Source organism: Cydia pomonella, chromosome 1 (genome assembly GCF_033807575.1).
Source record: "Cydia pomonella isolate Wapato2018A chromosome 1, ilCydPomo1, whole genome shotgun sequence".
Taxonomy (NCBI): Eukaryota; Metazoa; Arthropoda; class Insecta; order Lepidoptera; family Tortricidae; genus Cydia; species Cydia pomonella.
The window spans coordinates 35,227,571-35,244,414 of record NC_084703.1 but is presented as its reverse complement, the minus strand read 5'-3'; the positions used below and the strand labels follow the sequence as shown (position 1 = coordinate 35,244,414).

The 16,844-nt window shown below is 32.4% G+C and overlaps 1 protein-coding gene across 1 annotated transcript; it reads left to right on the top strand.

Moving 5' to 3' along the window:
• Nucleotides 1-6,624: 6,624 nt before the first annotated feature.
• LOC133530081 (uncharacterized) lies at nt 6,625-14,893 on the top strand. Its single transcript, XM_061867915.1, has 6 exons — nt 6,625-7,008; nt 7,095-7,193; nt 7,369-7,482; nt 7,593-7,747; nt 13,254-13,621; nt 14,858-14,893. Exons 1-6 carry the CDS (start codon nt 6,917-6,919, stop codon nt 14,891-14,893), a joined length of 864 nt encoding a protein of 287 aa, XP_061723899.1. The 5' UTR covers nt 6,625-6,916.
• Nucleotides 14,894-16,844: the final 1,951 nt, after the last annotated feature.

Here is a 16,844-nt window from a genome sequence, read left to right as displayed (position 1 = left end):
ATAATTGTGCAGAAACTCGTTACTTAAACAACTTTTATAAAATTATGTTGTAGAGTCTCATTTTTATATTTTTTCCTTCCTCAACTATCGAGGCAGGTTGAGCATATCTGACTTGTTTCGGTGCCTCTTGACACAGGTATCTTGTATACTTGAAAGGAAACCTTCATATTGTTAAGCTTTTATTTACTTATTTATATAACCTTTTTTGCACAATACAAAAAAAGTACAAATAGTGGACTTAATGCCTTAAGGCATTCTCTACCAGTCAACCAGTTAAGTTACTGATTTTTTTTTTGTTTATTAAGACAAAAAACTTATACATACATTCTCAAAATAATTCCAGCGAACAAAGCCTCCTAGGGCTTAACTGCCGCTGTAATTATTTTGTATATTTTACATTCCATGTTACTTTGGTTACTAGATCATTTTTCTGTTTATTAACATGAAAAACAATCATTTTGAATACGATGTTTTCTTCTATTCATTATATTTCATTTTCCTAAGACTTACTATTTAGGCATTAAAAAGCGGTAAACTTAAATATGCTTAACATGCCCCGCTCTTCCCTACGTTATACCTATGTGTTGAAATGTTTTATTCCTGTTGCACATAATATCTCACAAAGGGTCGAATACTAATATTTTGACAATATTTAAATCACAAAGGTTCCTAATTTATACCTACTACTCTTGACTTGTCATAACAATATCTTAAATTATAGAGGTGACGAAAATGTATCCTTGTCCACGTTACCCACTAACCCTGAAGAGGTTGGATTTCTAAGTTACTAAGCGCTTTCTCTTTAATAGGTGGGTCATGCGTGTAATGGTGATTATAAAGAAAAATACGGCAGTTATTGATAAGCGAGGAAGCGTTAATAAGGAGGCCCCGCCCGCGCCCGCCCACATGCCCCCGGCATGGAGTTATTAGCAGAACTAACACGTTAAACGTTTACCTAATTTAAAAACAATTTTTTGAGTAGATACTATCAATGGTATTAAAGCCAAAGCTGGGCGTGTGAGTGTTCAAGCTTTTTAACCGACGTCGTTATTGCGTTATTGTCAACTAACAAGAAATTACAACTATTAAAATCTCATTTTAATCTGTTATTGGTCTTGATCGTCCGTCTCGTTCAACATAGAAGCGCAAGTAAGTCACACAGATATAGATAGTAGAGTATGAAAAGATTTTAAATTTCGTATTGGACTCCAGGCTTGACACCAAACTCTTATTATCTTTAAACTACGATGCAGTAACAAATCGAAGTTTTGATTATACGAATGGTTATTATACTTATTATTGGTGAATTTAAATTATCACAAAAAATACTACACTAAATCAGACTACATGCGGCTTTAACCTAAGCCTCTACTTGACTGCAGAAATTAAATGAAGGTGAATGTGCCATGTAATTGGGGTCATATTGGATTATTGAATGCCAAATTTAACAGTTCGGATATCACTCGGCAACCGGGATGGACAAAACGAGCCTAAGGTACCTATCTACCGCCTTCTGTTACTTTCTCGGAGAAAACAGGGGCAGTGGGTTGTTCAACGAATCGCTGCCGGGTGAAGACGCGTGTATGTAAGGCTGGGTGTCATACTAGCCCGCGAAGCATTGTTGTAGAAGGCACTTACAGGCCGGGCGCGTTTTTCCCGGCGTTATGGGCGCCCCCGCCGAGCCCGGCGGGGCTCCGGCCGCCCCCACTTAACGCAATTTATTACATGACCCTTAAATAAATAAATAACCGAAGAAAATTCGATGAAATACAACCACGTCGCGTGCTGCAAATAAGTAGTTTACCACCATTCCGCCTATCCTTGAGGATTTTGGCTTGGATTGTGTATACGGTCAAATACTTAGTTGGTAATATTTATGTTGGTAATGAAGGTAATTAATTGGTAATATTCATGGTATAGTACTTAGGTAACTAGTGTAGACCTCAAGTATGTGGCGTGTGGTCCAACTCAATAGAAGTTGGTCACTAAGATATCGGTTTTAGACAATTTCCAGTTATAATCCGTTTAGTCTGCACTTCTGCAGTAATTTGGCAACGACAATAACTTAATAAAGATGACATTCAAATGATGACTGTAGCAGAATTGCTGTTGTAACACTTGTAACTTTACTGCTGCGGCGTTGACGCCGGAATACAAAATACAATACAATACAATAGTTGATTTTTTTAAGCTAACTGTTTAGCTCTCATAGTCCTAAACGGTCCACTTCAAAAAAAAACAATTATAACGCTGCTACAGTTGCTATCCGAATGTTACCTTAAATGTCACGTATCTAATTATCACTTCTGAAAAAGTTTATATAAAATGATGTAAGGTATCGGTTGGGGTCCCAGCGCGCACAAGTTTTTAGCAGCAATCGCGAAGCACCTGGTTGATGTAACTGGTGGCTTCCAGAACGTATCAGCATCAGCATTGCGATACAACGAGGAAATGCCACCAGCATCCTTGGTACAATGCCTCAAAGATCTATTTTAGATTTAAGCTAGTTATAGTAATACCACTGAATATATCCATTATGTATATACTACTATTGTTAATAAAATTTGTTAAAGTTATCGGATATTTCAACTATGGGGCAAATGCAGCTAGTCTCATAGGTAGTTATTTGTGCGACAAGAGAAAAAAGTTCGTTATTTCTTCGAGTGCTTATCTTAAGTCTCGTGCAAACGAAAGATTATATAATAGATTTACGAGCTTATTTAAAATCTTGAGCGTAGCAAGGGAACCAAGAGATGTAGGTAAATAACGTTGATTTGATATAGCACACACAACATTTCACCTTTTCACGTAGCAGTGAGAACATATTTAGAGAGAAAAATACAACGATTAATAAAAATAAATAAATATATACAAAAGGTAATAAAAAAATGTAATTACTCTATAATCCATTAAATATCATACTTTAAACGGAAATCAACTTTTTCCCCACTGAAATTATCCCTAAGAGCAAATTTTGCTGCAGCCTTTAGTAATAAATGTATGTAAGGATTTAAGAAGTCAAACCACAACAAAGTTATAAAAAAAGCGGCCAAGTGCGAGTCGGACTCGCGCATGAAGGGTTCCGTACAATTTCAGACGTATTAAAAAAAATCTTCTTACTAGATCTTGTTCAACATTTTACCACTTTGGACACACATTTTACCACTTTGGAAGTGTTCCTCGCGCAAACTATTCAGTTTAGAAAAAAATGATATTAGGAACCTAAATATCATTTTTGAAGACCTATCCAATATACCTTACACGTATGTTTGATAAAAAATTTTTTTTTTAATTTTATGACGTATTAAAAAAAAACTACTCACTAGATCTCGTTCAAACCAATTTTCGGTGGAAGTTTGCATGGTAATGTATATCATATATTTTTTTTAGATTTTTCATTCTGTTATTTTAGAAGTTACAGGGGGGGGGACACACTTTTTTTCACTTTGGAAGGTTCTCTCGCGCAAACTATTCAGCTTAGAAAAAAATGATATTAGAAACCTTAATATCATTTTTGAAGACCTATCCATAGATACCCCACACGTATGGGTTTGATGAAAAAAAATTTTTTTTAAAATTTTTATGACGTTTAAAAAAAAACTACTCACTAGATCTCGTTCAAACCAATTTTCGGTGGAAGTTTGCATGGTAATGTATATCATATATTTTTTTTAGATTTTTCATTCTGTTATTTTAGAAGTTACAGGGGGGGGACACACTTTTTTTTCACTTTGGAAGGTTCTCTCGCGCAAACTATTCAGCTTAGAAAAAAAATGATATTAGAAACCTTAATATCATTTTTGAAGACCTATCCATAGATACCCCACACGTATGGGTTTGATGAAAAAAAATTTTTTTTTTAATTTTTATGACGTATTAAAAAAAAACTACTTACTAGATCTCGTTCAAACCAATTTTCGGTGGAAGTTTGCATGGGAATGTATATCATATTTTTTTTTTAGATTTTTCATTCTGTTATTTTAGAAGTTAAGGGGGGGGGGACACACTTTTTACCACTTTGGAAGTGTCTCTCGCGCAAACTATTCACTTTAGAAAAAAATGATATTAGAAACCTCAATATCATTTTTAAAGACCTATCCATAGATACCCCACACGTATGGGTTTGATGAAAAAAGTTTTTTTGAGTTTCAGTTCTAAGTATGGGGAACCCCCAAAATTTATTGTTTTTTTTCTTTTTTTGTGTAAACATCCTAATGCGGTTCATAGAATACATCTACTTACCAAGTTTGAACAGTACAGCTCAGTAGCTAGATATTGAGAGTTCTGGGCCCATTTATACGCTTGTTCCGCTCGCTTCGCTCGCTCCACGTCGCTAAAATGGGCCCAGTTCCTCTCAATATCTAAGCTACAAACAACAGTGGGGTAGAATCCAAATGACACTAGTGGGTTAGGATCACGATTCGCAGTCTGCAGAAGTGGGATAGAATCCGAGTTGCATTTGGGTTAAAGTCCTTATTGTACTTTCTTTCATAAAGATCTAAAAATTCAAATACTTCAGTCGAATCCGAGTCAAAGCTTTCACATGAGACGGTTTCTGTATGTTGCCAACGAATGTTACTTTTACTGTTATGATAAAAAACTGCAAAAGGCTTAACACAACGGGTACAAGCTAGCATTGTACCCACCAGATCTAGTTCTGCTTGAGAAACCAGATCTCGTAACGCACCATCATAGCCCAGATTTGCAACTGGTAGAGATTTGTCGGGCTAGGTTTATTACGGTGTTTGTCACACTCAGACAACACAGAATTGGCCAGAGACTGTGTGTCACAGAGTATGGATAGATTGGGATTAGAATTTGATTTTTAACTTTGATTTTTAACTTTGAATTTTGACTTTGATTTTGAGGGTGGGATCTCCAACGTCACTACGACCGTCTAGCAACATGGATCACCCGTGTCATTACTGTACGCAAAGTACAGTAACACGCCACCGCGTATGTGTTTAACCGTCACCACGTTGTAGTGTGTCATGCATACATACCCTGTCCGAAGTAAATTAGAACCAAGTATGTTTGCACACGCCACCGCGTTACCAATTCAACGTCACAAGGTTGGCCATGCCTCGCAACATCGAAGAGGTAAGAGTACTGAAACTATCGGTCGGTATAGCCACAGACACTCCGACATTTCTATCAATGTAAATTGTATTTATGCAACCGATTACAAAAACTTCAATAGTGCGATGTAGACCAGGCTATGTGATTGGATGATATGTGTGACGCAGATGTGACGCCTTCTTTTGTAATTTGTGTATGCTACTAACCAAATTCGACCATAGTTCGATCGTACTAAAGTTTGAAATGCATTATACGAAACTATGCAATTTCAACCCACGTGTAAACTTGATAACATAAAAGTAAAACAGTCAAAACGTTCTGTTGGGTTACAATAAAATCAGTCTTATTGATCGAAAATAAAGATCTACTTTATTAGAATCTAAAGTTTCATAGATGCTTTTATGTGAATGCAAGTCAAGGAATTTAATATCTAACCCATTTAGTACCATGTCACAGTGACAACCGTTATAAATGCAACTAGAGATCTCTTCATCTATTCATTGTGACATGGTACAAATACGTTAACTGTACGTAATACGTACACTCAAACTGGTTTTGAAGCGTGAATAATCGAACCTATGCTCTGTTCTTGTCATACTTCGAGCATTTCGTATAAGCGAACAAGTGACAAGCAGGAAATAGGAGAGTATTCCAGCGTATGTTGATATATAATATCAGGTCAAAGACATATGTCAATAGACTCAACAAGTTATCTTTTTGTAATTGAATGAATTTTTCGTAAATATAAATCAGCAATATCAGCATTTTTATTCGGTTATGATTATTATAAAATAAACGAAAAGTATTTCGTATTACCTTTTGTGATAAAATATATTTACTGTCAATACTGGACGAGGTATTCTTTTTGTAAATAATAGGTATAAGGTTAGTTTCCTTTAATTATTTATGTAGTTTAGTCCTTATTTATATTTAATGTTACCCTTATAAAATAAATCATTTTTTCTGCCAAAGTAATTGAATAGTACAACTTCATAAATATAGCAATCGAATGATCATGCCGATACATATTTACGAAAATACAGATCGTAGGAGTTCAATTAATATTCATTCAATCATAAAAATATCGTCTGCGGAGTCTATTATCATGTACGTCTGTCATGTGTTGATCATAAGATCACATTTCATTCATTACGACCGCGCTTGATTCTAAAAATGATGACGGGTTGTTTCTTTAGAGCCTTGTACCATGATATAAGGTTCTGAATATTAATTAACCAACTTAGTCAATTTGTGTAATAATGTCCTTACAATATTTAATATATATATTTCTAAGTAGGAGGGTTGTGTTTTTCTTACATACCTTTTTATTGACTAATAAAACAAGAAGTTTTTTTCTTCTTTCACGATTTAAATCCTGCGTTAAATTTAAACATAAGGTTTAATTTTGTTTTAGGCTTTAGATAAATATTAATGGGAGGCTTGTTCCTTATTCGTTTTTATACAGATATGCACAAAAATGCTCAAAATAAAAGCAAACTTATGAGAACGATAGTGATAATTACTGAAATAAAAAATAATAGTTTCTTTAAATAAATAGGCTCGTGGTACCAGCCATATTTCCACGTGTTGCAAGGTTTTCACAATCTAGGGTATTATTTGATATTCGATATCTATTTTGTCGGCGCTTTGTGCATAACAGGAAGTAAACATATTTTGAATACGATTTAGGTACTGGTATTAAAGCGATTTATATTTTTTCTACAATGATGACATTAAGGTTTAAAGTTGAATGTTCGAATTTGGTTGTTTAGCCATATATTCTTATTTCGGTTAAATAGCAACTCATCATTTTTTTACTATAAAACATAACGTTTCTATGCATTTGTTTTTTAAATATTTAAGTGCACAGTGCTCCAAGCTATTCGTCGATTTTTTAAGTGAATCAACCCCGCAGCCTTCATTTAAAATGTTAGTAAGTGACCTATTTATTTATTTATTTTATTTAAACGTGTAAAAAGTATTATTATCCTAATTTTTTGTTAATATTTTTGAAGGTCTGACTCCGAATATTCAACTTACGAGCGCACCCCGTCACCTGAGCCGAAGAAATCTACAAAGAATATCAAGAAAAGAAAATCATCCTCAGCATCAAGGTATTTAATTTGTTTTAAATTAAAATAAAATATTCTTTATAAATTTCATAATACGTAGTGACGTTGTCTAGGTACTATGTAAGCTAGAGGTATCGGAATTTTTTACCGGGATTGACATATATTTGTGTGGCATAAATTTTTATTTCTTACTTATGATTGTTTTCTTATTTTATAGATCTGAATTTGAAACAGCATATCAGCGACCACGCACGCCATCACCAGCGCAAAAGAAAAAATCAACCAGCAAAGTTCGTGCATCAACCAGTAAAAACAAGAATCCTGGCTCTAGGTACTTAATTTACTTGTTGTTTTTTAAAAGATATTTGTTTATGTGTTTATGCAACTAGATATATCATAAAATTTGGTAGATGTTTAAAAAAAGTTTATTTCTTTTTCTAGTTCTTCCAAAAAGGTGGCTGAAGCCGACATCTTCAAGATTATACGAGATGAAGAGAAGATCACCGACGAGCAAAATCTGAAAACCGTCAAGACCACTTCGTCCTTTACCAGTCGGTTATCATCGGGTTCTACACGGCGTACTGCAATTACGGACGGTAATTTTTTAATTGATTTAAAAGTGTATAACATTGACGATTTCCAAAAGACTCAGCCCGAGGAGCGTTATAAAAAAGCGTTAGCAGCAGTAAAGTTACAGTGTAAGGAGGATTCCACTGAATGGGATCAGATGCAAAAGTTTTTAGGGCAAGCCTTTAATATTTTCAAAGATTGTGATCCTGTTTACTACAATAATTATAAAAAAAATTAGTTATATTATATATTCAAATTTTGTAAAATAACCATACGCCGCACACCAGCAGGCATTTGCGCGCATGTCATTTGGTAAGGTTGACAAAGATCATTTCAACTAAAGAGTATATGTACACACTACGTCAAAGAAAGTTAACCCCACTTATTTTAAAATAGTACACTTCAATAATATACATTAAAAATTATTTAATTAAAAATATTAAATTTACATTGATCATTATTGAAAATACAACTGAATTTACCTTTAAAATGTGTATTTAATTTTAAAACAAAATATATCATAACTTGGAGGCCACACGTCTCTAACGCCGTATGTACAAATTCTTTATTCTGACAACTCGAAAATTCATTTGTTAACCGTACCACCTGACGTGTTCGCATTTGGTCCTGGACGGCTGGACCGCGACGTATGATAATAACAGAATTATTTCTTACTCAAACGTTGTTAGTTACATTTTAGCAACACATATGCATAATTTACGTTGTTTATTAAATAAAGTTGTGTTAGAAAAAGGTGGATAAGCTTATTAATAAATCTTGATTTAGATTTTTGCATTATAACATATCGTGCTGTTATCTGAATATTTTACCAGAATGGATACATATTAAAGGTTTTGCATATATTTGTGCAATGGGTATATTTTATGTGCAGTAAAGTTTTTACAAATAAATATTTTAATCATATATACATATATCATTCTATTCTATTCAAATTTTATATAGATAAAGGATACTTTCTGCTAAATATTTAATAAAAAGTAATTACAAATAAAGCAATTATATTTCGTTATTTTATTAATATATATTTATAGGCTTATCCATACTTTGCATAGTGTTCATTATCAATTGTATTTTTATGTGGAGTCAGACGTTTTAATTAATACATCGTATACTAATAGTAAACGTAGGTATATCGATGGTTTACAAATAATTTATTGATTCGTGTTTGACAAATTACTTTATGAAAATAGTCTATTTAGTTATATATTTCTGATTAGTCTTGTTATTATTTCAAAATGCCTTATTGTGTTTCGTGTAGTACGTCTGTAGAAAAAATAAATTGGGTCGGACATCTTCGAAGCAATGCGCATAAAAATAATGTACAATCTAGCAAAGTACTTAATGATGACGTTGAAGTAGTAGATTCAGCGTTTCGAAACCGCATTGTTACTTATCGTATATTAGCTAAAAACGATCAAAGTCTAGGGTGTCTCGATACATTTATGAACTCTATTCGAAACAAAATAAAATGGCTTTTAGATGGTTCTCTGATGAAACATACGTGCATTAAAGTTAACTTTGAACTATTTGGAGTTTTCATGATGTTTAAAGATAATAGTCAATCCATTAAGTCATTTGGAACTAAAAACAAAGTTTTATATCTTAGTTATGATTTTGAGAGACTTTTTTGCGAGATCGTTACCTGTCTAAAGAAAAAATCAGAAGAGTTTCAAGGCCGCGATAGTGGGTGGGCCTTTGTTAGTAATTCTCATTTAGAGATTAATATAAACAAGTATCAACCATTACGAGGTTCAAGCTACGTTGACCTACCAAAGTTCATTAAAAGCAAGAAAGCATGTATAAACATAAAAAATAAAGATCAATGTTGTTTTTTATGGTGTGTAACAGCAGCTTTGTATCCTTGCACCAATCATCCTGAAAGAGTATCATCTTATCCGAATTTTCGAGACGTTTTAAATATTTCTCAAATTTCTTTTCCAGTTACGTTCGATGATATTAGAATATTTGAAAGGAACAACCCGATGCTTTCAATAACAATTTTTGGTTTAAAAAAAGAAAAGACTATAATTGGTCCGCTGTACAAGTCTGAAATACCTAAACATCAGGAAAGTAAACAAAATATAAACTTGCTTTTAATGGATGATGGTAGCCATCCACCGCATTATGTTCTGATCAAAGATTTGAGTCGTCTTGTGCGTAAACAAATAACGAAACATAATAGTAGAATATACTTTTGCGAAACCTGTCTGTTATTTTTTCCTAAACAGGACGAACTAGCAAATCACTTGTGTACTGGAGTAGCGACTGTTTTGCCAGACAAGGGAACCGTAATTAAATTCAAAAATTTTGATCGGAAGCAGAATGTTCCATTTGTGATATATGCAGATTTTGAATCATTGTTAGAACCAACTGAAATTAGTAGTCATACTGATACTTCTAGTAGTAATGATACTGATGATTCTGATACTCTTGATAGTCCTATTACTCCTAACACTATTAGGTTGCAACATCATATTCCAGCTGCCTTTGCATACTATATTGTTTGTAATGCAGATCCAAGTCAAAATCGCTATGTTTCTTATCGCGGTACTGATTGCGTTGACAGATTTATTGAAGCAATCTATAAAGATGTTGCTCATATTCATAGGGTTGTTACCAAAAATACTCCCATAATATTCAACAAAAATGACGAGCTAAACTTTCAGAATGCGGTGCGATGTCATATTTGTAACCATTTATTATTTTCTGATAGGGTTCGTGATCACTGTCACATTACGGGAAACTACCGCGGCGCAGCACATCATTTATGTAACTTACAATATAAACGCCCATGTTTTATACCCATATTTTTTCATAATTTATCTGGTTATGATTGTCATTTATTTATTAAAAAACTGGGTGAGGCGCCTGGAGACATAAAAATTATACCAAAAACCAAGGAAAACTATATTTCTTTTACCAAATTTATTCCGATCGATAACGAGTACTTTCAGCTTCGTTTCGTAGATTCTTTCAAATTTTTAGATACAAGTTTAGAGAAACTAACAAAAACTATGCAAACATCTGACTTTATTTATTTACGCAAGTTTTTTTGTAACGACGAGGAGTTTAAATTACTTACAAGAAAAGGAGTGTACCCCTATGAATACATGAATAAATGGGAATGTTTTGAAGAAACATATCTTCCATGTATTGAATCCTTTTATAATTCACTTACTAATGAAAATCTCTCTAACAAAGATTATGAGCACGCGCAATCAGTATGGAACAAATTTAAAATTCGTAACTTAGGCGAATATACGGACCTTTATTTGCAAACAGATGTGCTTCTATTGACCGATATTTTTGAGAAGTTTCGAGCTACTTGCAAACAACACTATGATTTAGATCCCGCTTTTTATTTAACTACACCTAGTTTATCATTTGATGCGATGCTTCTGAAAACTGGTATAGAATTAGAGCTTTTAGATGACTTTAACATGCTAAGGATGATCCAGTCCGGAATACGAGGTGGGGTCTGTATGACATCTCTACGGTATGCAAAGGCTAATAATACATATTTACCTCGATATGATCCTACTCAGAAGGACTCATACCTTATTTATATCGACTGTAATAATTTGTATGGTTACAGCATGTGCCAGTATATGCCATTATCTAACTTTCGATTTTTAGAAAATCATGAAATAAGTACTTTAAACATCACCCAAATCCCTGATGACTCTGATTATGGTTTTATTCTTGAAGTGGATATTATTTACCCTAAAGATTTACATGATAAACATAATGATTTACCATTTTGTCCTGAAAAATGTATACCGCCAGGTGGAACGCAATATAAGCTTGTGCCTAATTTATATGACAAATACTCGTATGTGATTCATTATATACATTTAAAAACGTGTCTTAAACATGGTCTAAAATTAAAAAAGATACATAGAGTAATAACATTTAAACAGTCACCTTATTTAAAACAATATATTGATATGAATACAAAGTTACGACAAGAGGCAACATCTGTTTTTGAACAAGACTTTTTTAAATTGATGAATAATAGTATATTTGGTAAAACTTTAGAAAACACTGAGAAAAGAGTTGACGTGCGGTTAGTTAATCAGTGGACCGACAAAACTAACAAAACAAAAAAGAAAATTACAGCCGATAAATTGATTGCAAGTCCAAATTTTCACAGTGCATCCATCTTTACTGAAAATTTAGTTGCAGTGCAATTGAAACCTGATCATATTATTTTAGATAAACCGATTTACATCGGTTTCGCAGTATTAGAATTATCTAAAAGCCATATGTTTGATTTTCATTACTCAGTATTTAAAAGTTTTTATGATAATCGTATACAAATGTGCTACACGGATACAGATAGTTTTGTGTACTATATACAGACTAAAGACTATTTTAAAGATTTAAAAACACATTTTTTGTCTCATTTTGACACCAGTTGTTACGACATTGATAATAAATTTTTCCTGCCAGTTCAAAATAAAAAAGTACCTGGACTTTTTAAGGATGAAATGAAAGGAAAAATGATTAAAGAGTTTGTAGGGCTGCGTTCAAAAGTTTATTGTATTAAAACCATTGATAAAGTTATTAAAAAAGCTAAGGGTGTGAGAGAACATGTTGTAAGCAAATTTAAGTTTTCAAATTACGAGAAATCATTATTTGAAGGAGATGTAATAAAAAGAAGAAACATTTTATTTAAGTCCATTAAGCACAACATATTTACCGAAAGTGTAAATAAAATTGCTCTTTCAGCTAATGACGACAAGCGTATGATTTCTGACAACCAAAAATCCACAAAAGCTTGGGGACATATCTCGATACTTAATGTTTAATTGTTAATTTATTGACATAAGCATACATAAATATTAAGATTTAAACTCACTGTATTTTTGACTCCATTATATGTAATATTGTTAATATTTTACTGATAAATGATGTCTTATTATAAATAAATGTATTATCTTATTATTTTTGTTGTTTTCATTATAATTCACCTTAACCATTTTTAAAGCCAGTTTATTTATAGACGTTTCTATATGAAACCACGTGATGTGATGAAACAGAAACAAGTTGTGACTTGCTTTAGGTATACAAGTATCCACGTGTAATGCTTAGGATATCATATAACACTATTGCGCATTTATATTTTGCTGAACAAACAGTAGCTAACCTTTATAAGCGCATAGTAATGTTTAATTGCTAACATTTGAATAGCATCACCACGCTTTCTCACGAGCTGACCTGGTAAGTTGATTTTAAAAATCTAATAAACATCAAATTATTTGTGTATATAATTTATGAATATTCATATTATTTTTAACTGTATTTATCAAACTATTTTTTCTCTTTTTTATTGCAAAGTGTACATTTTTTATATTATATAAATTTATGTAAGTATATGGATTTATTTATTCAAACATATACTAATTATACCATTTTAAAATAAATCTACTTAAAAAATAGAAAGTAGTAATTAAAACTAAACTTCAAAAATAAACCTATAAATAAATTAAATTCTCCGTTTTGTTATAGATTTTCAAAAAATGGGAGATACCGAAGACGTCCACATCCCTTTTTCACAATACGCACAAGAGTTTGTGCTTCCAGAAGAATTCGATGACAGCGACATATATAAAAAAGTCAAGAATTCTATTCAAAATCCAAAAGTAAAGAAACGGACAACAAAAGTCAATAATAAAGTCATTAAACGATACATTGGACATCCACCATGTTTCGTGATAAATAATGAAGCAGGAAAAGGCAACAAGCTTGTAAGAATCCAAATTATAGATATTCGAGATGGCATTCCAGATACCAACGAGCAAGACGAGAAGGTGCTCCTGAGCGCGCAGTACGTGGCCAATGATAGCTATGATGAGATTATTGACTGCACTGAAGGGGTAATAAATAAAATTTCGAAGAAAGTATGTGGTTACAGTGCGAGTTTATAGAACTGTTCATCTAAAGTTAAATGGTACTACTTTATATTTTGTATTATGTCGGTCTAATAAACTTTATTTAAGTTATTTCGTGTTTCATTAATTTCCTCAAATTTATAGTAAGCGATTATTTAATCCCATTTATTTCAAGGATGAAAAATAAAATTCACTTAAATTTATAAAATAACATTTATTTCATACAAATAAAATTATGAATAACAATAGAATCATAAATGGTTTTCTGAATACCATTTTTTAATACATAAAACATTTTTTAATGCACATGACTTTTTATGATACACACAATTAAAAATACAGTCATTAGAACAATATTTTTTATACAGCTCTTGTAAATTAGGTACGTCTTTTTCACCTAAATCTATAACAGTACAGTTTGGATGTAATTCATTTATCCATTTAATTTTTTCCATTCCCTTCACAAAAATAGTTTTATCTTTTAGATGATTATCAATTAGTCTTCTAAATTCTCTATAATCAACATAACCCTCGTGCCACAAAATACCTAAGTGTTTTTCTATCCATCTCGTCTGCCTCTTTTCACTTTCCGTCAATTTAGAAAATCGAAAAGGGGGCTTAATTAAGAAAACTTGAGTGTATTCTTGCGTGCTGTATGCAAATTCTTTGACAATAAATTCGTTTTCCTTTGTTTTAAACCCTTGGAGGTCTACAAATATATGCTGCATTACGATATTTTTTTCGTAATATTACTTAAAGGCTTATATTCAAATACACTGTCATTTAAAATCAGACAGTAGGCTGCAGTATTCTTTGGTATATCTGATTCACAGTTCAATTCAACTCTCACATCTACCGAACCGGTTTTCAAGGTTTCGTTTTGGCGAGAACAGTTTATTACAAATAAAGGAGCTATATCTTTAAAATCTTGAGGGCTTAGCAATGGCGCCTGTAGACGGTTATAATAAGACTGCTGAAATTTCGCGTACTGTTCGTATAATATAGCAAACTTTTCAGCGGAAAAACTGACATCCAAACTTTCGTACGGAAAGTAGACTGAATTCAAGAAAACCTTAACATCTCTCAAATTACAGTGATCAAAGTGTGACATGTCTTTATTAGCTACATTTTTTCGATCCGTTTTTAATCCAATTATAACATAACGCGGCTTTTCAATTTGAGATGAAGTTTTGATAGACCAAGAATGTTTTGATGTTTCAGGCAAGAGCGGATATTCATACAAATCCCAAGTCCTAAATGCTATCTGAATGGCACGATCTCTTTCCAAACATTTTAGCAAGTTTAATCTTTCTCGATCAGACACCTTAACATGTGGCATGCGCCATACTATTTTAGATATAGTAATATTGTCTATATATTCATTTGCATTTAGTTTCACGCTATTCAAATTAGTATTGGATCTTAAAAGAATAAGTTCATGCTTGCAATTAATTATGATTTTGTTGTAATCCTCAGCAAACCCGAGAATCTTGTTTAAAGGTACAGACACAGAAAATGTACCTTGTGTGTTTTTTGTACCGTTGACATCAAATCCCCATAACTTAGACATGGATGCTTCCAGTTCATTCATAGATACAAGAGATTTTATAGTTGTTGTGACTCCTGCGTTTTTAATTTTGTCAATTTCAATTCCATTTAATTCATATCGAATATCTTGAAATAGATGAAGTATGGGGTTGTTTGTAAAAAGAACACTTTTTACCTCAGCTTTTGTTTCTCTATTGAATGCAGTTATAGTACCTTCTATGTATAAAGAACTTGCTGACGGTAGTACGTAAAGATCTTGTTGGTTTATAGGTATACGTACTTCATCGTTGAAATTAAAACTTGTTACGTACGGTTTATATGAATGGTATTCAAAGCTCTCGATAGAGTTATCAAAGACCAAAGGTTCTGTTAAGTTTAATATACTCATTTTAATAGACGTAGGCTTTGAAGGAATTGCTTGTTTTGTTTTGTAAGTTTCACTTTAGGTCTTCTTTTCGTGATTGCAGGATGAGTACTGGTAATGTTTTTAAGGGAGACTGAAGTTTTATTAAAGTCAATCATTTTTTTCTTAGATGTAAATATATCTGAATTTCTTCACCCCGTAAATTAACTAGATTATTGTTAACGTCTAAAATTCTTATCGTTATTGTATTTAAGCTGTTTTGGGTCACAGGAAAATAAATAACGTTTTTTGGTGTTTCTATAATCCGATAACCAGGTGGCACGTTTGGTACAAACTCGTGAATAATATGACTAGGTTTTCCGTTAACGAATGAACCGCTCACTATATCACATTCAATCCGGACTATAGTTGTTGACAGAATGGAGACAGGATAGGGGGATTCAGTTAATATATTAGCTTGAATGGATTCTGAACCGAAGCCAAGTAAATTACCGATAGAGTTTTCTTTGTCGAAATTAATATTTTCAGAGCATAAAATAGATGTCTTTAGGGTATTATTATTGCATGTTAGTGCAAAAGAGCATCCTTGAATATGTTCTTTAAGGTAATCGTCAATATCTTGAAGTTCATAAGATCCTTCTGGTATTTTGATTACTTTGTTTTTACCGTAATAGAAATTATTATTTCTGTTGTCTATGTTGGGTATCGAATTAAAAGTTGACATATACAATACTCCACACTCATATTCACCATCCAGTTGAAGAGCTGGTGAATAGTTTGTTAACAGAGTAGAAGATGTCCCAGTTATAGACAAAGTGAAAGACATTGTGAGAATGATAAACTGTTTATTGAGTGACGATATTTAAACGATTATTCCAATATTGTTTTAAGTACTTTAGACATAAATGACCACAATTGACAGTATTAAACTTTTGGTACGTGTCATAATTATAGTAAACATCATAATTTTTTAAATACTTCTTTAATTCTAGCGGAGGTGGAAGATCACCGTAACTATTAAAATATTCACAATAATTGTTATCTTTTACGTAGGCTACCCAGTGTGTACCCTTGTTTTTAGAACTGTCCAAATTAACAATTCCACATTCTACTTTTTTAGGACTCTTTGGTAAACTGTCTCTCATATAAACTCCTCGAAAATATGGAATATCAGCTGAGTATTTTAAAATGTCAATATTTGAAAGAGCGCGCCTGGGTAACCTCTCATTTAGTTTTTTGAAATTTTTAAACATAATCCTTTACCATTTTTATATGGCTTAATGTGTAACCCTTTTC